Here is a 23,965-nt window from a genome sequence, read left to right as displayed (position 1 = left end):
GGGGGGGGGGGAAAAACAGTAATTACTTTTATTTTAACTCTGGGTTCATACTACAGATAGGGTGTTATGATCCTGTCTGTAAGATTTAAGGGGGTGGTAGGTATCCCAAACCTCACAAGAGGAAACACCAGCACAATGCAGGATCATCTTCTTGTGAGATTTGGGGTACTCATCATTACCTGGAATCTTGTCTGAAGTAAGGATTGTCATGTTATCCACGCCAAGGAGGTGTAGATGGACCTGTTCTGGCCTTAACAAAGTAAAGGTAGTATTGAAGAGATGATGTATCTCAGCTAAAACTGCTCTCCCCCTGTACCCTGATGTCAGGTTTGAAATTGCAACCAAGTGGAAACTGTTCTTCCCCTGTACCCTTATGTCAGGTTTGAAATTGCAGCAAAGTGGACCCCCCAGCTACACTGTGAGGGCTAGCTAGGGAAAGGAAGTTAGCATACCTGAGTGTAGGCTCACACCCAGCCTTATGGCAGGGCAGGCACCACAGAACTCATTAGAGCTGGGTGCAGGAACCAGCCCAAATTACACTGGAAGAGGTTAGACCTGGGAACAGGATCAGAATCTTGCTGTAGTGGGCAAAACACTGGGAGCTGGACTCGCCAAAGTACTTGGAAGGTTTCATGAGATAGCAGGTGATGCAGAATCCCTCATGTCATGGCATCTAACAGTCATCTAGTATTCACCAGGGAACCTTTTCATGGGGGTTTGGGCTTAGCTGCTTGTTGACCCCCGGTTGCAAACTCCAGGTTCACCCTCATCAAGTACCACCAACCACGAGTTTAGGAAAACACTAGGAAGAAGGTCTGAGTCAAGTAGGAACTGCTGAAAACAGAAGAGCAGTACAGGTCAGTGGGTAACAGTCCAGTGGTCAGTGCTGTCTGTGGATAAATATAGCCAGGGTACAAGCCAGAGATCAGGGTTGGCAGCAAGCACATATAGCCAGGAAGAAGTCAGAAGTAAGGGCAGGCAGCAAACATGATTACCAGGAACAAGTCAGAGGTCAGGGCAGATGGCACACACACAGGAATCAATGGACATGGATGCAAGGTGAAAGTGTGAAGGCTCACAAGGAGCTTGACAGCTAGCTTAATTAAAAAATTGCTCAAGCAGTGAGCTGAGCTGAAAGCTGTGCAGAATTTAAACTAGCCAGGCAGAGGGAAAATACCACACTGATTGGTTGCAGCCGTGAAAGGAAGATGACCTCCCAGATTGATGTGACCGAGACATAGAAATGGATGTCCTGATCAATATGAGGTAGACCCAGGACTTGAACAAGAAAGGTGGTGATACCTGACAAGAAACACACCAATACTTTAAACTTAGTTTGTCACCCTGCATTCTAGACAGTGCAAATCCCCCCAACATTGCTTATGCCTGTTGATTGATTGCACAATGCCTTGCCTTGGGAAATGGGCACACACATTTTACCCATACATTTTGGGTTCTGTGGAGCTCAGACAATATACTGCAAAAGGGCAAACTAAGTGATGCCTTCAACACTAGTGTTACATTGTTTCAACTATTACTAGCAACATATTCTTGTAGTGGACATGTCTTTCAATATTTGTTCCTACTGTATGTATATATCTGGGAATATTATTATTTATTTCCCACTGTCAACATATACAAACAATGTGCTTTGTTTTTTTAAGCTTATTTTTACATTCAATCATATAGCTTGTCACATGCATAACATATTATTTATGTGAAGTTTTTTGTTTCAAGTGTCAAAAGCCAGCACTTATTCTAAAATATGGTAATGTCACCAATGCTTGAAAACTAAAGAAATACTACATTATCAGCTATTTTGGCTGTTTCAATTATTTTTTCACTTTTTGTTATTGTGTTCACTGTTTATTTGTAAAACCTACATATATGCAATGTAGGGTAAATGTTCTGCTACTGGGGTATATAGAATAAAATAATTAGATTTGTACAGAGCAATTCACATCTACAAAACATTTAATTGCACATTTTTACAGTTCATGATAAGGATCATTGGCAATGGTAAAGTAGAATTTAAGGCACAATAAAGAAGACTCCTTCGAATTTATGATATCCTTGTCCAATAGCCTTGTTGGCTGTTGAAGTGGTCTCAGTGGACAGGAAGATGACAGTTAGTGGAGCCTAGCCATTGAGTCAGGAAAGAGGTAAATGGTATGTGCTGAACATCTAGCTGCCTACATTGTAGGGTTGCATTGAGTTTGGTATCATTGTCATTCAGTCAGGTTTACTTTAAAATGGACCTGAACTTTGAAAGCTGTGCCAAAAACCCAAAAAAACAAATAAGCAAATAACAATAACTAGTCATTTGTACTGCCTATAGGCCACCTGCAGCTAATATTTTCCCCATTACTGACTTACCCTGCCTTGTTCTGCACTGTGTGGAGGAAGCCAGCTTGTAGAGCCAGGACTTTGCTTCCTGATGTCAGATCTAACCCCCTGATGACTTGCGGTCTGATCTCTTCCCTATAACACATAGCATATCTTTCTTTTTCAGGCCCACTTTAAGTGCTGCATACATCGATTTGTTATCAAATGTTACAGGTTTAGTTGGTCAGGCACACTCTCCTGTGCTTTGAGTGCAAAAGTGCTTTGCAGATGTATCATACTAGTATACTACTAGCTGAGTGTGATCAGGGACTAAGAATGAGGGCCCATTCACACCATGGCATTGTGGTAAAGGCACAATACTGTGTGTTTAATGCACGCTATTACACACTGCACCTAGTGTACAGCACCGTGCTCTAGGTGCATTGACATTCATTTGAATGGCCTCCCAACGCACCTCCTAGTGGCCATGCATGCACTACTTTTTTCACCACACTTCAACACATGGTACTGTATCTTGTGCTGCAATTCAAATCCACATCTGCTGGGAGGTATGTTGGGGTGCTTTTCAAACGAATAGCATCACAATGCACCTAGTGCACGGTACTCCTCACTAGATGCTGTGTGCAATAGTACTTGTTAAATACAACATGGTATTGCGCATTTAATGCAACGCTGTGGTGTGGATGGGCCCTTGAAGCTACTTCAAGAATATATCTTGGTTTGTTCTCTAACTCAAGAAAATGATACAGTAATACCCTAAAAATAATTCCCAATCTTTATCTAAGTAGTTGCTGAATATGGTTCTTTCTGTGATGTCTTGTCAAATCTCCTCCTTGTCTATAGATGCAAGCCTTTGGAAGTATGGAATATCGAAAGGGATGAGTCCAGGTTTGGACCCAGGAGAGACGTGGAGCCATCTGCCCAATTAACTGCAGGCCAGGGCATTCCCCACCCCAGAGAAAAAAGGAGCAGGATGCTTGTGCTGTCATCATTCGCCTTATACAGCCACATGGCCATATCAGATCAATAACAATTACCAAATATAGCCATGTAAGATCAATGACGCCAAAGCATCCTGCTCCTTTGCTTATATGCAGCTGAAACAGGGAATTACCTACCTCCAGCTGAATAATTACTTGCCTTTTTTCCATAGAAAAGGAAAAAGTAATTGCACACCATATGCTTCACCATATGCTTCACAATCAAATTCCAACTACTAAAAGTTACTAGATCCACAGTGGGTCAGCAACTGTGTCATCTTCCACCATCAAGACAACCTAGACAAAGTTGATCAGGATTTTTCTTATTATATTCCATTTAATCTGCCATTATAACAAATAATAATTCAGAATTGGTTTTGATAGGGCTGCCTTACTCCCTTTGGAAGATTGTCATAAACACGTCTGCCAATTCATTTCCCCTGTTACAACATTAAAAACATTACAAATCCTGGAGCATGTCAGAAATCTGTCAAAATTATTAGAAATGGTAATCATCTGAAAAAAATATATAATCGTTGGAACACTTTAGTTAATTGATACGCTTCCTAGGCCAGGAAAAGGGATAGTGGGATTTTTTCTACATCACTGAAACCTGTCCTAGAAGCACTAGAGTGCCCAAAATAATTAACTATTTTAGCTTAATGCATAGCTTGGTCCGTGAGCTCTGGAAAGCATTGATGGATGTACTGAGAGTAAATCTCTACTCCCTGGTGATTTCCATTACAGTCTGTTGAGGGTAACCCCAGTTTTTGTCTGTTTTTTGCTTTCACTAAAGCCCGAGTGATTTAAATAATAGTTATGAGTTTTAAAAGGTTTTGTGACAAGAGGCATTTCATATTACATTGAGAAAGTAATGATTAGAGTAAATGGTTTTAGTAATGTGATGGTTAGGAATTTATTGTTGCCATTTGTGTCTGATTAGGTCAATTTTTCCTCACTTCCTGTCTTGTCCAATAAAAAATCTCTCAAAAGTAAACAGTAGTCACTGCATCCCACTGCCTCTATTGTAAGATTTAATAACTTTATCTTCTGGTGATAACTCACAATTTTGGATCTTCCCTTACTTTCAGTCCTGGTGACAGTAAACAGACCTAATGGAAACACCCGCAGCAATTAAACTCGACAGGGGTCCTAACCACTTAACACTTTATTTAAAACCTTTATTTAAAACCTTGAAATTAAGGCCACAATTTAACTGTTTTATTTGACAAAGGATTTATAGTTCTTTTTAGTCAGTGTAAAGGTGGCCATACACTTTACAACCATCGCAAGACCTTAGTCTTGCGATGGTTGTAAAGTAATTAAAAAAACGTATGATCTGCCCATCTTGGACAGGTAGATTGTACTTGCGATCATCGAGCGACCCTGAGGGGCGGGCTTCCGATGACCGCAATCTGAATGGGCAGTGTGCGCACCGGCCCGTTCGGCATTTGTCTCCCGAGCATGCCACAAACCAGCCGAAAATCGTAAGATTTTCGGCTGGTTTTCAAACATGCTCCTTAGACAAAAGATGTGCGACCGCACAGTAAAAACGGTTGCACGCCTGCCATACACTTTGCGATTATCGTACGATCGCAGGATTTCCCGCGATTATCGTGCGATAATTGCACAGTGTATGGGCACCTTTAGTTTTCTGATTCCGCTTATGTGCTCATTAGTCAGTGGTGTTCAGTGGCTTTCATTCTGCAGGCTGGGAATAGGGGGGAGAATAAAAACTGAAATAAGGGTGTAACCTGGCTGTGCAATTAAAAGAAATTATATCAACCGTGTCTATTTAAATAACTTTAATTGGTAAAGTAAAATCTGGTTCAAGCATAACTTAAAATGTACTTTGACATTGATAGTGCCGCTCTAAATAGGGTGGTGTTAATCAAGTCCAAGGATCTTCCAAAGTTCCTTTATTTGTGTGGCGGCTTTTGGTATTGCTTGGGTTTATGACACATAACACACAGGATATATAGAATGTAGCAAGTATGTTTTCCTGTTTTTTTTTTATATCCAGCATATGTAAATGTTATATAAGTGTCCTTATCACATTGACACAAAAAAGTAAAGTAACTGTAATTAAAGTGTACAGTATGTAAGGCCACAACTTTTTTTTGTTTGGAATAGTGTAGGGGACAGATAAAACCCCATACCAATCTAATGCTAACTGAATGTGTATCATTGGGGCAATTCTCCTTCTATTCCTGTCTTAGAGACACAAAAGGAAGTTAGAAGATATCTCCAAAAGTGAGGGTAATTTCATTTTTGACAGTGGTCCCTGAAACTGGTGTCCCCAATGGAAGACGTCCCCATTTTATTTTGCGGACAATTCTAAAATTTGGGATTTCACCTCACTTTGTGTTTCAATGATCACCAATCAACTGGAGGGCTGATTCTCCCCAATGGGACCACATACATCAGTAAACATGGCAGAGGGTCTATCCCTTTTCCACACTATCCAAAACTGGTCCCTGCAACTAGTGTCCCCAGTGGAAGACGTCACCTTACATTTTATTCTGCAGACAATTCTAAAATGTATTTAGATAGGGGACAAAGCCCACCCATCCACTGATGTAAATGCTTTAGCTCCCATTACAAAATAATACCTGGCCACTGCCATGGGACTTTAGAACTACCCTTGGTATATGTATTGATAATCAATTAGTGTCACACGCACAGTCCAGCAAATACAAAAAAATTATATCTTTAAAAATAGCTCTTTTTTGTTCTATCCCTAATAAATAAAACGGATAATACAAACTATTACATATAATTTTCATATAATAATCATGATAATAATAATATCAATAATTGGTTTTAGTTCTGTCCATAAACATACATACAAACATTACACATTTAGATTGTATTGAAAGCTCCCATTACTAAGCCATCTTATGCTTTACTGATAGTATGAACATTATTACTATTTACAGAAAGCCAATTTAAATTGACAACATTTCATTGATAAGAGAATGTGCTTCTCTTATCTAAAATATATTGAGGCAGAACTCCAGGCATTAAAACAACTGAAAACTTCTAAATTGCTTCTTTGTTGCACAAAACACGAAAGGTAAATCATACTCCACTGTGGTGCTCCTCAAGCAATCATACCACTACTGCTATATATGGTTTTATTAATGAGCATATTCCTGTCTTCACAGCCACAGCACTAAACATCTAAGAGCTCTCTGGTTGGTTTGTGGTGAAATGTACTACGTTATCAGAAAAAGGTAAATGGGTTTTAGCCAAAAAGGGAATAAACAATTAATGGATTCTCATATTTTCACACTTCTCTATCTCTCTTAAATTCCAGAAGCCTGACTGGAAAATTGAAATTGGTTTCACAGGGACTATTTTCATGCTGAATCCTATTTTTCAAATGTCAGAAAGGTAAGTAGATAGCAGGGATTTCAGCACAGCATCACCTATCATAGAAAACCCTGGAATAAAGTTTCAATTACATTTGGCCTGTGTGGATGAATAGAGTGTGAAGTCCATTTTACAGAGAAGTATTACACTATATTTAGAGGTTGAATCTCTTTGTTACCCTCCAGCTTGTCTTTTATTTTTTTAAACAAAATAAAGATATCATACAGCAGGTTCAATAGCACACAGTCTGTCAATTTATTTAGAACCAGTGGATACAAAATGAAAGCCAAAATTCATATGGTGATCTAATTGCTGAGAAAGTACTATAAGTGCACCTGTAAAGTTATATTCATAGTGCTGATGCCCAGCTATGTTGTGAAATGTATTTATCTTTGAGATCCAGGCTTTGTATTTGCAACAACTTGCTGTTTCCTTTTTGACAGTCCATACTCTGTTTAGTCACTGGGAGCAAAGAAGAAGCCCTGTGTAAGCACACGTGATAAACCGGAGCTTAAATTGAGCTAAGGGCACTTTTTCAGCCTTCATGTGACAGCACTGGGCCAATCACTTTAATATCCAACCATGTGGCAAATGAACCAAAACAGTAAACACTAAAGCATATACGTTATATGGAGGGGTTAGGTATGTGCATTAGAATTAAAGTGGGGATCTGATCTGTGGAAGCTGTGTTCAAAAATGGCTAGCCAATGGACTGTCACCGACATTGCCTGTAGAGCTCTTTTTGCCCTTATTGATTTACCTTGGCTTTTACTGCACTGTGTATTTATGAAGAAGCAGCCATCTTAATAGAGGGGAGGGATCTGGTTTCTTATGTCAAAGCTCCCCCCTGATTACTGGTGATCTGATAACTGGTGGGTTAATGTAAAAAAAAGAAGTAAAGGAAGCACACATGCACAGAACGATCAAACAGAAAGAGAGGTGAAGAAGCCCAAGCCCAGAAGCAGGGAGATGCATGCACTGCAGATCCTCAGACACTGTACTGACATCAACAAATATCACTTCAAATCTTGTAAAACTAGCAGTCAGCAGTACCTTAGATCAGTGCTTCCCAACCTGGAAAGGAGTGAAGGGGTATATAGTGGAACAGAAGTGGAGGATACACACACAAATGAGCAAGTGCAGGGCATATTAGTCATGCTCCCTACTCTGATTCGGGGGGATACAATTTATGGAAATGGACTGCCAAGGCATACACCAAGTGCCTTAATGGAATATTACTGTATAATCACAAAATATATATGTATGATAGTGATGAGAGAACTGAGCAAAGTTCAGACAATTAGCAAACACAGTGGCACACCTTACCGAAGGAGCCAAATCATATGATTTCTCCTGGCCTTTTCAGACAATATTGCAAGTTTTTTGTTGTTTATTTTTAAGGTATGGGTAGCTGGGCATGGGTAATTGAAAAAAACATAATTTAGCAGGGAGCGGGTCTTTTAATGTGATTTAAAAGACAATAAAAAATACAAAATCCTTTTTAAAAAACTTGCGTAATGCCTTAAACTTGCACATGAAGTTGTGCACCAGTACGAGGTGCTCCTTTAAAAGCAACATTTAAAAAATAACTAGTACTACCACCCCTAAATGACAGTTACCCATCAGCTTCATTCTCTTTATAAACAAAGTGGCCAAGGCCATATTTGGTCAATTACATCGCTCAGGATCCCTGGGTTCTTTGTTTACATTACTGCAGCAGATGGAGAACTGTTTAATGAGGAGAGTAGCAGTGAGGCAGCATATTTGTTGTAGTAGGGTATTGCACTTGTTACTCTTTCACAAAAAAAGTAAATAAAAACAACTACAACACAGAAAAAATACCTTTATTTGAACCCACCCCCCCCCAAAAAAAAAAATGTCCCATTATGTCAATAATATAATTCAACGATGTAGGTCTAGAGTCAATCAAGATAAGTGACAACCCAATGACACAACAATGCTGTCCCGCTGCTACTACCATAAAAAATGACAGTTCCTTGGCACTGTTGGAAGGTAAGCAACAGCACCGAGGAACCTTAGTGATGATATGGTCATGATCATATTTAGTCAATGACATAACCTGGGATCCCTGAGGGTTGGTTTACAATTTAATACAAGCTGGCAAACATCTGTCATTTTATGGCTATAGTGATACCGCTGATAAATAAATGACTTTTCGCTGCATCAGTTGGAGGTTCGGACAGGCGAACAGGACAAATCTGGCCAGTTTGTTTGCTCATTCACAGAACTGCAAACAGGCTAGGTTTTGGTTAAACTCATAAATAGCCCGAATATGAAACTCATCCACTAATCCATGATACATTTTTTTCTGAGTAGGTAAAATAGAAGTTATACCTTTGTTGTTGTTCTGTAAAGCATACTCTTCATATTGCTTATACCGTGGCTGAGGGTAATTTAAGCAAGCACCATTACCCTTTAAACAAAACATTCCCTTCAGTATCTTTAACTAAGGCACATTTCTTTGATGTATACACTGAATGTTTGTACATTATAGGTTTGTTCCAGGCAGTCTACAGCTACTGTACCTCATTACAGTCAAGTTTTACATTTCGGCATTATCAAATTTTTACTCTTCCCAATCACCTCTATTTTTTATTCTTCCAAAGGTTCGCAAAAAGAGTGCCGAACAAAATAACACATTTTCTCCTGCTACTTGAAGATAGTGTAATGAGTGTAATCTCCTCTTACTTTACATCTATCCAGGCAGAATTTCAAGCAGGCTCTCCTGTTATTAATATAATACTTATTTTTCTTTCTAGGTCTTTTTTTTTTATTATTTTCATTGCTATCAATGTGCCGCTGTAATTCCTGGATGATGGAATCTCTTGACTAATTGGCTAGCGAGGAAATTTAAACGTTCCAAGCAAGCAAAGAAATGCACACAAACAGAGCGAGAGAATAAAAAGAGCACAAAAACTGCCTTCTATTTATTGTGTGCTATCTTTTTTATACCTTAACCACAGATAGGCAGCACAGATTGTGGTGTGTGTGAAAGCAGATATTACGAATGAATGATCAGCCTATGCTAGAAAATGATGTGCTTAGTGAGTAGAGAATTTAACAGAAGGTGTGATTATCAATTTGTGCTTTAAACCTTGCAGTACTATAGGGATAGATGAGGCATTTCACTGTTTGCTGGCACTTTCAGAATTGCACTGGTTAAGACATTAAAATAAAATAAAAAAAGAACAGTCTAATTAGGTGGGTTCCCTGGTATCTATAGTCAACTGTGCATTAAACTAAGCTTCAGGTGTGGGATACAGCCTTCATTGTCCTATAGAGGCAGAGCAGGCAACTAGAATTAGCAGTACCCAGCATGATGTTAAGTTGATAGATAGGGCCGGGGAAGGAGCTATACATTTTCAAGGCAATTTACAATAATTATATAGCTTGAGAGAGTGTAATTCATTTTAAAGATTACCACTGCGTTTGAGAAAATAAAGCACTTTCGGAATGAGCATTCTCTCAAACGGATAGCAGAAGGTCTAACTGACATTTTAGGGGAGAGATGTAAGGAGTAGCATTTTCTGACATTTTCGATGAAGGGAAAAGGAAAGAACAGCCTTTTTCTTTGAGCAGACGAATGGATGAAGTGAGAAGAGTTCAGAAGACAAAGTTTGTTGATTTCTTTACTTATTTTTTTCGACTTTTTTTTTTATTCAACCTGAAAATGTTTTAACAAGATATAATATAAGGATGAGGCAAATGTCCGTGAAGGTTCTCATTTATCCAGGCCGTGGTATACCTAGTAATAGGTAATCACATTAAACATGACTTTTTGAATTGAATCAGGAATGCTACTTGAATGAGAGATGTGATTAATTACTACTAGATGAGTCAACCGGCTGTAAACTAACTGTTATAAGCAATATGTTGGTTAATAGGTTATCCATGTTGTCTTACAGTTGTAAGGCCTCACCCTGACTTTAACTTCTATCAGGACCCATATCTAAATGGCATTTGTTTTTGTTTTTAAGCATGTCATTTTTATTGGAGTTTTTCAAGAAGAACATACATTATCTCAAAAATGGCAACTGAATGACCAGTACAATAGAGAAAAAAAACACACAAATAAAAATAAAATTAGGTACATGTCTTAGTCAATGAGACATATTAATGTACATAAGAGTATAATCATCTAGTACACAATAAAGCAGAGCTTGTGAGAGCCAACAATTCAGAGAGACAGAACAGAACGAGGTGAATCAAAGAGAAAGGGTAATGCACAGGAAGATGTCCCGAGCAAGACCAGATGAGCATAAGCAATAGGGGAGAGAAGTGAGTGGTCGCTATGTGGAGAGAGTGGAAGTAACAAACATCAGGACTGACGTGGCATGGATGGGACAAGAATATGGAGGTCAAAGATCTACTAGCATGGGCAAGGACAGTTTCCAGGGATGTAAATGGCATTTGTATGCCCTCATTGTGTTTAAATGGTTGATCTCTACATTCCTCACTTTTTAAAGGCAAAGTAACGAATACTTAACTGCATCAATTGCATATAGGGGTTGATTTTCTAAAGGAAAATATACTGTTTAATTAGCAAAGGACATTTTCAAATTTTTCAAGTGAATTTTCCCTTAGCTGAGTGAATGTGGTGAATTTCTGTTATACATGATTGGTTATTCTTTACAAAGTCAATTTTTTTTACCACATTCACTAAGCCAAGGGAAAATTCCTTTGCAAAGTCAACAGCCTGTTTGCCTTTAGTGAATCAACCCCCAAGATAGATAGATAGATAGATAGATAGATAGATAGATAGATAGATAGATAGATAGATACTACCCCACTTTTTAATAAACCATTAATTACATTATCAATTATTGATGATCTTTTCTTCTGTAACAGATTTAGAAATTTTTGTTTTGAAGCTTATTTTTTTTTAATACATGCAATACCCTTGTTTAGTTAAAGTGCATGACAAGTTAAATGCTCTGACAAATTGTGTGCTGACTAAAATAAAGGAAATACAGTTTTAGTCTGCGATCCTAATGGTTATGCCTTGACATGATGTGAATGTGAAAAGTTTGTTCTATAAGAACTTTAAAATAAGAACTATAAGATTGTGACAATGTATTTCCTGCTATCCATTTCTCCTAAACTGATGTGAGTTTCTACTTTACATAAAGTAAGTATATCTGTCGCACTTCTTCAAAGCAGTGTTACTTGTACAAATGTGCATGATACCGAAATTAAAATTCAAAGCATTCTGCTCCTTCGACTAAATAAAACAGCCTTTTTTTGAAACCGTTGTATTGACATGCAAAGATGTTCTCCATTACACTGTAAGGTGAACTGAATTGTAAATCAAGCATGCTCAATCATGAATCATGATTCATCTATATAGCCTACCACTCTGGAGCTCTTCTACATACAGGCTGCGTCATAATGTTTTACTTTTCCTTTTTTCATTTTTGAATCAAACTTTGAAGCATACTTTTGACCTTACTAATTAATTATGACCCATATCAACCCTCTAATGCAGAACAAAAGAGGAAACATTTACTTACCCAGTTCATAGAGCATTCAAAATACTCTACATACAGAAACCTAGCCTCAGGCACCCCCCTTGGTAGCTGCCCACTGGAACACAGAGAGCATTTCAAATAAGATTTTAACGTTTCAGACACAAAGAGATTATTGCAGTGCTTGTGCATGTGATACCGTGACACACATCACAAAATTAGGCTGTTATAATTGATCTGGTTTGTTTTTTACTGTTGTTTTCTTGTTAATGTCTAGTTTTTTTCTGTAATACTGAATAACCTTAAACCTGCACTCTAAGAAGATTTGACACATGGAATGATGCATTACAATTCATTGCAACCTATGTAAGTACCTGAAACAGACTTCAGAAAATGTATAATCTCTTCAAGAAGGAAACTCAAGCTGGAAGTCAGCATTAGGGGCCAATCAGGTGTGCTGTACAAGAGCTGACAAGAAACATATTGACAACAGAAGGGAGCAGAGCAATGAGCTCATCAGTGTTCTGCTTCTCCTTCTTTATCAAATCACAGGCTAGGGCAAGGTAGGGACCACACTGCATTACTTAACCACTTGCTGACCGGGGTGTTAAACCCCCTTCCTTGCCAGGGCATTTTTCAGTATTCAGCGCTGCAGTACTTTGACTGACATCCGTCATGCAACACTGCACTGAAATGAATTTTATACAATTTTTTGGGGACAGATAGGGCTTTCTTTTGGTGGTATTTAATCACCACTGGGGTTTTTATTTTTTACTCTATTAAGGAAATATTACAGAAACTTTTGAAAAAAAACCAAATTGTTTCCCCTATATTAAATTATGAAACATTTATTATTAGCCAATCTAAAATATAAAAGATGGGGTCATGTGGGGTAAATAGAAAACAAACATGTCAAGCCTTAATATTGCGTGCGCCCGTGAAACCTCAAAAAACTATAATACCCAAAATTGGCCATAGGCGACATTTTAAGCTTTTACCGCTCATCAGTGTAGTGTTATCAGTGATTGATGGCCCTCAAACTATTGCTCTCTCTCCAACATTTGCGGCGATATGTAACATGTGTAGCGCAATTGTCATTTTTGCACGTTGGTGCACTTACATTTTTTTTACAATTTTAATATGTGAATTTTATTTTACACTTAATGTTATTGCTTTCACATAGGGGGATAACAATCCCCCTATGTGATAGCTCAAACACAGTAACAGGTCCTCTTTATGGAGACATTAGGGGTCTCTAAGACCCCTAATGTCCCCTGTGGACTCCCAAAGAAGCTGATGAAGCTGATATCTACTTCTCTAGCTTCTTCTCAGGCTATAGCAGCCAGAGAAACGACAGCTGAATGCGGAAGTGATGTACTACACATCACTTATGCATTCAGACGTCGGAGGGAGCTCAGCAAGAAGGAAGATGCTGATCTCCCTCCCATCTTCCTCCTGACCCCCTGCCGAGCTGGTCCCGTGCAGGCACTGCCAATGCACATGCACTTGTGGATGCACACGAGCAGGAAAAAAAGCTGTATATTTACGGCACCCCTCCAATGTAAGCTTGCCATCCATCCATTTTTTACAACGGGCGGATAACAAGCAGTTAAAGTAGAACTATGAGGTGAGTGATTTCCACTCATTCTCATAGTTCAATCCGACCTGTGATAAAGAAGCAGACACAGGTTGGCTCCAATGATCGGGAAGTGAGCAGAAACATGCAGCCGATCTGCTCACTTCCCAATTGTCTCCCTGCAGTGAGCGGTGACTGTCAGTTACCGCTCCCCGCAGGGATTCCCTCCCGCCCTCTCTGATCCTACAGCTCTGACTAGAGGAACGGACGGGGGAGGGGGCAGGCACAGTTGGCTTTGCCTCTACATAGGCAGAGCCAGCTGTCACTCACGCAGCTGGGTGGATCTCGACAGTATTGTCGGGATCCGCCCTGGATGCAGCACTCTCAGTATATCACAGGAAATAGCATGCAATATACTGAGTTTTGGGTCACAGGAGGAGGTTAGTATATGTCCTCCCGTGACCCTAAAGAGAACTATGTGGAAAAACACTTACCCCATAGTTCTCTTTTAATTTTAGTTCACAAAAGTTCAGGTCACCAAGCTGATTCCAAGCTGTGTTAATTTGCTTGACTGGATGGTCAATATTAAATCATGCAAATAATGTATTTCTGTTTCCAAACATCTGTCCAAAGAAGTCCCAGGGAAGGCAATAGTCCAGGGTATACAAGATTTTGAGCTGCTTTACCATCTTTCTGATGAAAAAATAAGAGGTTTACATAAGGTGTGTGTGACGGCATTTAAACCTGCACAAACTGGAACCTTTTCTTTTACCTATGAAAGGATTCATGAGGTGACCCATTAGCTCTTTGAGGAACGTTAAATACACTATAGACAATTAGAAAATGTAACAATATCAACAAATCAAACAACAATCACAAATTCTGCCAATGTATGCAAAAAAAAAAAAAAAACCTTTACATTATCTATACCTCCCCCCTATCCATGGTGCTCTGTACATATTCTAGTTTTGTTTTCAGAAATTAAACTTGATAAAAACTCTTAGTGAATGGCATTTAACTTGCTAAAGTACTGTGTATTATAACATTTTTCTGAAATAAAATTCTTGTCCTTTGTTGCATCTCAGTGCTCCTTATCATCTGCCACATTTATTTACGTCCTGTGTACAAGCATGCACCAGTGATCGATGCATGACATTTCTGAAGCTGGGTTTCCTAATGGTGACAACAGTTAACTATGGCTTTGTTATGTGTGTTAAAAAAAATGGTAGTCTTCATTGGAATACTATGTAATAAAGCAAAAACAAATACACAACTGGGAGTCAGGGGCAGCGCATAGTCTTCCCAACAGAAAGTGCTTGCACAAAACCCTTCATGGCAGGATCGCTACTGTACTGTTTTAATCAAAGCTTACAATTTACAAAAATTGAAAATGAATTAGCATATTGAAGCTTATATGAAGTTTTAATTATTGGGTTTACATATATTTTCATTTCAAACGCCATTTATAAATATTGTTTTGAAATTAATGGGCTGCAAAATCAATATAAAAGCAGCTGTTTCTTATAAGCATGCATACAAACATGGGCCAATTTATCCGACCATTGCCACAGGTGACTCGCCTAATGACTTCAATAGTCCTTTACATAATTGGATTGTATTGATTTTTTTAAGTTGAATTACAGAATTGAAGGAGTCACAATCTTGTCTTAATTTTCGTTGAACAAAAATGCATAGGAGGCTGTAAATACTATGTAAACACAGAATGTTGTTTTCCTTAAAATTTGACAAGAATAAAATGTTCTACCTTTTTGAATGATATGTAGAATATTTGTAGCTACATGATGTTCCATAATTGGTGTTTTAATTGGGCACCTTCTAGTTGAAAAGTAAGGGAAAATGAATAAACAATCTGCTTGTCACATTTTTATAAATGATCATATATGTATTCAGGAAGCTTTCTTATGGTGCCAATTAAAATCATATGGTAGAACGTGATTTGGAGCTTAATTAACTCTTCTGATTCCACCTTCAACAATAGCATGCCAACAAGAAACAAATTGAACTCAACCAACCATATGCTTGGGCAAAGTTGGGAAGTTATACAAAGTAGGTAGCGATGGGCTTGATGGGCAGTTTGTGTGTTCGGCGATTCACAATTGTGTGTTCACTATTTGTGGTGCACAGTGGCTTGTGAGCCCTGATTGGCTAAGGCACCTGACCACAGTTCGTCACAAGTTTGTGGTGCGAGCGGACGGGTCATCGGGTTTAAAAAAAAAAAAATTAGATTTATTTTTTCTTGTTTTATCTTTTATTTTGGTGAGTCGTCGTCATCATGGACAACACTGGGCATTGTGATTGACCTTTGGATTACGGCGTTGGATAAATTTTTTTTTAAAGACTTGTCAAAAACTTGTCTTTTATTTTTTTTCAATTAAAGGAATTTTTCAAAAGTCTGGTCTTTTTTATTTACTATTTATTTTAACCCTTTAGTGAATGGGTAGGGGTACAAGTACCCCTTATTCATTCACAATGGGGGCCCTTCATTAAAATGTGAATAAGCCCCCCTGCCCACACCCCCACAACCAATGCCCAACTGCATGTGGGGAACAGGGCTTGTGGGGGCGACCCTTCAAAAGCACCCTCCCAGTGCCGAGGTCATGTGGGCTGGTATCGTAGGGAGGGGAGCCGCTCACTCATCCCCCCCTTTCCTGCCCTGCCAGGCCTGTGCTCGGATCAAAGATCTGGTTAGGATTTTTTCACGTTTTTTTCCATTTTTGGGGGTGGGGTTCCTCCTTAAAATTCCTACCAGACCTTAAGTGCCTGGTATGACTTTGAGGGGGAGCCCAATGCACTTTTTTGTTGTTTTGTTTTTACATTGGGTCCCTTCTAAACTTCCTACAAGACCTGAAGGGTCTGGTATGACTTTTGGGGGGAACCCCACACTTTTTTAAAAAAATGGGGTCCCTCCTAACATTCCTTCCAGACCTAAAGGGTCTGGTATTGTTTGGGAGGGGGAACGGCATGCTTTTTTTTTCTTTATAAATGTCATCTTTTAAAAAAATAAATGGCAGTCTTGCTGCAGCAGATTCTATACATCGTACAGATGTGCCACTTTACAGGCAGTTTAAGGGGACCCCCCAGTCACGATATTTAAAGGCATTTTTCATTTTTATTGTTCCACTTTAAGCAATGTTAAAATCACTGCTCCTTTAAAAACTGTACTTTTTAAAAGTGTTTTTTTCCATTGATACATGTCCCCCAGGGCAGTAGCCAAATCCTCATACCCTTTTTTATGGCCATTAACTTGCATATAAGCCTTCAAAAAGGGGACACTTGATTTTCCAAGTTCGGGTCCAAAAGACATTCATTGAGTTTGAGTTCAAATTCAAACTTTTTCCATGTTCTAAAGTCGAATTTGAACCGAACAAAGAGGCCCATCACTAAAAGTGAGTACTAGGGATGCACAGATACATTTTGAGTACCAGTGCAGATACTTGGCATTTTCATGAAAACTACCAGGGTTGCAGCGGTTGCAGCTGGGACCTGGCTCTGGCGCTCCACCACTGTCCTGAAATCATTAGTCTGTATTGTTTTAGAAAAACTGTCACATGACAATAAACAAAAATGTATCAGTACTCGTACTTGTAAGTACTCGGCAAGTACCAGTACTCATACTCGCAAAACTGGTACCTGTGCATCCCTTTATTTATATTTATAAAAACAAAATTGTGCATTAAAAAGAGATGTACAAATCCCAGGAGCTCCATGTGCTCCTTACACGACAGCTGCCTCCTAATTTTTGAATTTTTCTCTAGTGTAGTCTTGAAGCTCAAAAGTATTGGTATATGTACTCGTACTTGTACCGAGTATTGTACTTGGTATCTGTGCAACCCTAGTGAGTACCCATCACTAAAAGTAAGTACACATACATCGTCCCTTACTAAATAGCCCCTATAAAGTAAACAGTGAACAGTGCATCGACATCCAAAACATTGTATTTTTTTGGATGGAGTGGGAAAGAGTTAGAGCCCATGCCAAGCTTTTATTACTGTCTGCCAAAACAGAAAGTAATGAGAAATCCAAAATAAAAAGCCCTCTTATTTTAGAGCTTTCCTCTCACTTTCAGGAAGAAAAGGGGAATAACACACACACACACACACACTAATAATTGCCATTGAAGAATTTAGTCTTCTATTGCTGACCTCTCCTTCTGAATATACGATTACCCTGACTGTTATGTGGAATCAAAGGCTGCAGTACTTTGCAATATGCTGACTATATTTGAACTTTCCTGACCTGCATGCTTGCTCCATGCCAGTATTTGAGAATGTATGTCAGTCAGAGACAGCAAGGCAACTAGCATTTTAAGTAGCCTCACTATTCCTCTAAGTACAAAAATAGCAAGGAGTACAGAAAATAGGTAAACCTTGTGCAGATGTGCTAAGAGGTTACAGTTTTCAGAGATCTGAAAAAAAAACCTTAATGCAAACACAAGCTATGAATTCTTGTTCCACAGCACAAAGCCCAATTCTAAGAGAGTGTTGATTTATATTTTGTTATAAAACTAGTAGCCAACATCAGTGTAGTTTTAAAGTTCCAAGACAGCCCTGTTTTGTGGTAAAATATAAAGGGTAGGTTCAGGTCAGGTAAATACAGTCCAGGAACATCACCAGCACACCATTAAACATGAAATAAATCCATTTTATAACACACACTTGTGGGCCTCACAGGGTCCCCTTCATCAGGCTCAGAATGATGGTCACGTCAGGTAAATAGACATCAAACATGTCAAACCTTAAAATTGCATGTGCCTGCAAATTCACAAAGAAACAATCATACTCAAAATTGGCCATAGGGGATGCTTTAAAAACTTTTACATCAGTTCAGCGTTATCAGTGATTATCCCTAGAATTATTGCTCACACTCCGACATTCACGATGATATGTAACTTGTGCGGTACAATGCTGTTTGGTTGTTTGCGTACCCGACACATGTTTTGACTATAACTTTTTTATGTGACTAATTTTTTTAAACATTTTCTAAAAAAAAGTCGCCCGAAAGCTTGCATGTAAAAAGCCATCGAAGGATGTTTAAATTGCAGGCATTTTCTGGCTCATGCGCAAGCAGAGTGCGTGAAGTGGGGAAAGGCTTTTTTAAAACGCCTACCCGCATTCAAGAGTGTGGTTAAAATAATTTCAAAAGTTTAAAAAAAATTAAAAACTGCAATACATAAGAAAATTACAAACATTTATTAGTTTTGATTTGTTATCTATAAAAAAGACCCTAAGCAAAGAATTAAAACAGTATAACAAACAAAAGCGTTTTATGTGATTGACATTTTTTAAATTACATAGGTAGGCAAGGATGCCATAGAGTTACAGTCAAGATAATTGATGCATACTGACACTACTACATTTGGTCTGGTCATCTAGGCTTTAATGTCCGCTGATCATAAAAGTGGAACAATTTGGAAACTCTCTTCTAGAGGAGCATATCAATACATCACGTGTCTTGTTTTGACTGATATGGATTTAATATTGGTATTTTAATGTCTGGGGTGTATACATTCCCACTAGCTCAATTTCAGAGGTACAATATTGTAAATATTTTGTATACTCACTGGTTTCTGTAGCTACCACTGTGATGTTATGCCACATATTCTTCTCCCGATCGAGTGCAGTGGCCAATGTTATTTTGCCATCATCCGCATTAATGTTAAACTGTCGGTCAAGATCTGTATTGCGATCGATGGAAAACCTGTAACATATAATTGTTTTTCTCCATCACTCATCTGTATATTTTAAATACCATATTCTGTTTACTTAGTAACACTTACAAGAAAAGTTCAAAAATAGTGTAATCTCTTTACCCAGTATTACCATATGTTACTCAGTAGTAAATCAACCATAATGTGATAAATAGATGTACTCAGTAAGGAAATTATGATCTTACTTCAAGTTCAGCTGATGACATGTTTAAAACCCACTATTAATCAAGCTATAAATATGCAATCTCCGACATTTATCGTGATATAATATATCAAGTCAGCACCATGCCATGCACACAGATTACACTCATGTCTCTGTGGTATTGTATTTAAAGCTGTGATTTATTTGTAGATTTAGATTAATTCATATTTTAATGCAGGAGAACATCTTAGTTTGCTTGCATCAAAAAGCAAGCATACTAATAACAGGGACACTTCATTTTGGATGTGAATCAAACTAATTACGTCAAAAGAAGAAAAGGTTCATGGAGGTCACCAAGTTTAAAGGTACTCTGGTAAAGTGTCAGTCCAACTAAACCAATATTTTGGTTATGAGAAAACTCTAAATACCTCCTTTCTATTCTGAGCATTTAAGTAGCAAGATACCGCTTCTATAGTTTATATATAGACCAAATCAATAAATAGAGATGAGTGAAACTGAGAGATGTAATATCCCTAAACATGTCATCAAAAATTAGGAAATGTGGGTGCATTGGAGTCAATGTCAAAGGTGAACTTAATGTGGTTTTGGTAATTTTTAATTGTGTGATGGGCTTCAAATGGCCCCAAAGAGTTACTAAAGCTTCTTTCAACTATCTTAGACCTGTTGTAAATAATGGCCCCTCATTAACCCCTTTATTTCACAGAATGAAATACAGCCTGTAAAAAAAAAAAAGTAAAATAAAACATCTAAAGTAAAAGTAAAAAAAACAACAATTAAATTCACTCAGCACAAATAGAAACTATGGTAAATATATACTGCTATGGGTTAAATCAAACTGACCCAGCACATGCCTAAAAAATAACAGCTACAAGCATAGTATTCTTTACTACAAAGTGACAGATGCACTTCAAATATTTTTAGTAACCAAGCAGTAAATATCTACAAAATCCTATACGAAAGCAAAATGTAGAACACTATGCAGTAAGACTAATCTGTGCCTAGATACAACTTGTAACTGAGCAGTCTTCAGAGATGTCCTTCATTCCTGGTTGTGTGTCTGTAGCCAACAATCAAAGTGAGATCAAACACCTTTTTAAGGACCAGGTCAGCGCTCCAGTTTTTCTTGATTAAGACACTTGAGAGGGCACCAACAGCCTCAGGTGTAGATTTAACAAGGCAGACCAATGGGACCAGCTGAAAACTACCCAGGACACAATCCATTCAACTGTAAACTCACTGTTATAAGGTGAGCACAAATACTTTATTGAATTCCACTCTCTCATTCAATTAATTTATGTTCTTGTGGGATTAAAACACAAAACTGAAAGAATTGCCAAGAAGCTGGATGAATCAACTTTCATTTAGAAATGTGTGTCATATTTTTTCAGATTTGATTTTCCAGCTTTTCGCTTGAACATTTTACTCAGGGAAAAGACCAAATATCTGTCATCTGCTCTGAGAGTTAGATATACAAGGCTGCAAAACTGAAATAGGAAACAGATGTACCCCTTCCTGGGGCAATGCATTGCAGCATAGATGTAGAAAATCACCCGACTAGTTAAACAGAATTACAGCTATTTTGCCTGATGAAATAATTCACATATATGTATTTGTATTGTAGCCAAGCTATAGGCATTTAAGTATTTACAAATTCTTAACAAACAGTAAATCATCTTTAAACCAAGCCCTCACTAATCTCTACAGCTGCAGGCACAGTGGAGCAATTCATTCTTAAATTTCACAGCAGAGGCACTTAAGTCCTTCAAGTTGTTCTCTTAGATAGCTTAGCTCACCCTGGTTCCCCTTCCAGAGCTCCTGTTCTGTGTTTACACTAGAAATAAGAAAGCTGAAAATGGCTGCTGTGTTGCTGCTGGGAGGGGATCTGAAATTCTGAGAGAATGAGGTGAATTGTTTCTATGCTTCTGCTGTGCACTTTGAGGATGAATTTCTTCACTGAGACTGGGGCTACGAAGGTCAGTGGCGGCCTGTCTTTAAGCTAAATTACTGCTTGCTATGAATATATAAATACTTGAATGTGTTCCCTCTGGCTACATGTTCACTTTTAACTTTTTTAACCTATTTTCTTGGAGCTCTGCTGAATTAATTATTGTCTTCTTATGTTTTTTATGTGCTCCTGTGATCACATCTCAACTAGTGGAGATAGTGAGGCACTCTCATAACTAAAGTGCTGTCATCTCAGGGGGCAGAACCCATTAGCTGATGAGAACCTCAAGCCATCAGTGGTAACCATTAGCAAAATATTAGATTTATATTCTCTGAGCAGTATTTTCGATCTGTCAAATTCCCTTCACATGTTAGGAAGGAAAGGCTGCCCCATTTTGAATGGTTCTTTACACACTTCCACATTGGTGGGGCATGCTGTCACAATGCATCAATGTAAATGTCACATACTTGGTTAAGGTTATGCTCGGCAATCACCCCATAGTAGTACGGCCCAAATGATGGCTAAAATATCATAAGTGTTTGATACTATTTATTAACATTTTCTGATTGTCAACTTCACCATATAGTGGAAATAGTTTAAATAACTCTTCTATCTTCTATGGCTCCCAGAAGCTCCATTTCTGAGCTAACCATTAGTAGTATGGGCTGAGCCACTTCAAATAAGGTCATAATAAGGCCATATTGTTATAGAGGGATTTCCCAGTTATATGTACCGTATTTGCCGGCGTATAAGACGGGGTTTGAGACCCAAAAAAATCGCCCGAAAATCAGGGGTCGTCTTATACGCCGGGTATACTTCGGTATACTGTATGTAGCTTCGGCTACATACAGTATACCGCGCTGAGCCAATCACGGCAGGCTTTGTATTTAGTAAATACAGGCTTTGTATTAAAGTATACAAAGCCTGCTGTGATTGGCTCAGCGCGGTAGTAGCTGAAGGACGGAAGACGGAGGACGCCGCTGGGATCCTGGACAAGGTAAGAGACTGTAATACCGAGTGTGGCTCGGGGTTAACACTTATGGTACTGAAAATTAACCCCGAGCCACACTCGGGAATACCGCCAAGGAGGTTAGTAAGTGCATTTAAACATTGTTTTGGGCTATACTCGTCTTATACGACGAGTATAGCCCAAAACCTATATTTTTACACAAAAAGTGGGGGGTCGTCTTATACGCCCAGCCGTCTTATACGCCGGCAAATACGGTATATGCTGCATGTTTGGGAGATAGTGTGGTGCCATCAGTTGACTTTATAGTGGTTATAACCTCAGGAAGGAACAGGAAATTCTGGAGAGGAAACTTTAAAAGTGTGACATCTCTCTGGATGGAACCAGCCTTTAAAACAAATTTGGCCATAGACATCTGATTAATTTAATATGTTTCTTATTAGCCCTTTCCCAAATAATCAATTGCTTTTAACTTAAATTGCTTTTAGAGTTGGTGTTATATTTCACAAAGCCTGCAGAAAATGTTTAACTTTTTTTATGGAAATTCTCTGTAAGCCTTTCAGTTTCTGGTGGATGTCACAGATTCCTGCACATCATTGCACATCATTGCCCCCACCAAGGGCGACCTTGCTTCCTTACAACCTCCAACTGATGATGAGCAGCAGTTACCAAGAGTACATGTTAATGAAAGCTTGCCTACAAAAGTGTGTCCATTCTGTGAAAACATCTATAAAATGATAATGTGAAAAGGAAAAACAAGCATACGTGCATGTCAGATTAATGCTGATTATATATACTCAATCATTGGGACTATCAAGTGAAATATATTAGACATATGTCATGTTTCACACTTTCTAATGCAGATGAACTGATAGCATATGTTTTGGGAATGTACTGTGAAAACTAACCAGTTTCTTCAGCTTTAATATTAAACCAGTGAGTATATGTTTAGCCATCAACACAAAGCATGCCTCCAAAACAGACATAAGGGTTCTATTTTGATGCTGTCTGTTTGGTTTAAAAGTTAGTACAGCTTTTTGATGAGCCAGAATCTAGGAAAATGCTTATGTCAAATAAACAACACTGCACACATATAATTTAGGTACAAATATATACAATATATATATATATATATATATATCTGGTGTAACATATCTGAGATAGATACAGTATCTGGTAGTCCTAGACCAGTAGGAGTAGGAATTGCTTTTGATATACAATTGAAAAAATGGGGGATGTACTCCTTGAGGGACGTAACCCATGATAACAGTATGAGAATTTTCAGATTTTCAGACGGTAGCTCGCAGTGAAGACACAGGTAAGTTTAAACCTGTTTGAAAGGTTTTTTTTTTTTTTTTTTTACGTTTTTGCATATATCTACTGCTTGCTAGCAGTAGAT

The 23,965-nt window shown here is 38.3% G+C and overlaps 1 protein-coding gene across 1 annotated transcript in view; it reads right to left on the bottom strand.

Annotated features, from left to right (window-relative positions):
* CDH8 (cadherin 8) overlaps positions 1–23,965 on the bottom strand; it is a 360,027-nt gene that overhangs the window by 60,422 nt on the left and 275,640 nt on the right. Inside the window, exon 8 of the mRNA XM_018562829.1 lies at positions 19,345–19,481. Within this exon, the coding sequence (XP_018418331.1) occupies positions 19,345–19,481 (137 nt within the window). The remainder of the gene's footprint in view (positions 1–19,344; positions 19,482–23,965) is intronic.

This window comes from Nanorana parkeri, unplaced genomic scaffold (assembly GCF_000935625.1).
Source record: "Nanorana parkeri isolate BGI_ZX_2015 unplaced genomic scaffold, ASM93562v1 scaffold604, whole genome shotgun sequence".
Classification (NCBI taxonomy): Eukaryota; Metazoa; Chordata; class Amphibia; order Anura; family Dicroglossidae; genus Nanorana; species Nanorana parkeri.
The sequence above is the reverse complement of the archived record's forward strand: the minus strand, read 5'-3'. Positions and strand labels throughout refer to the sequence as shown.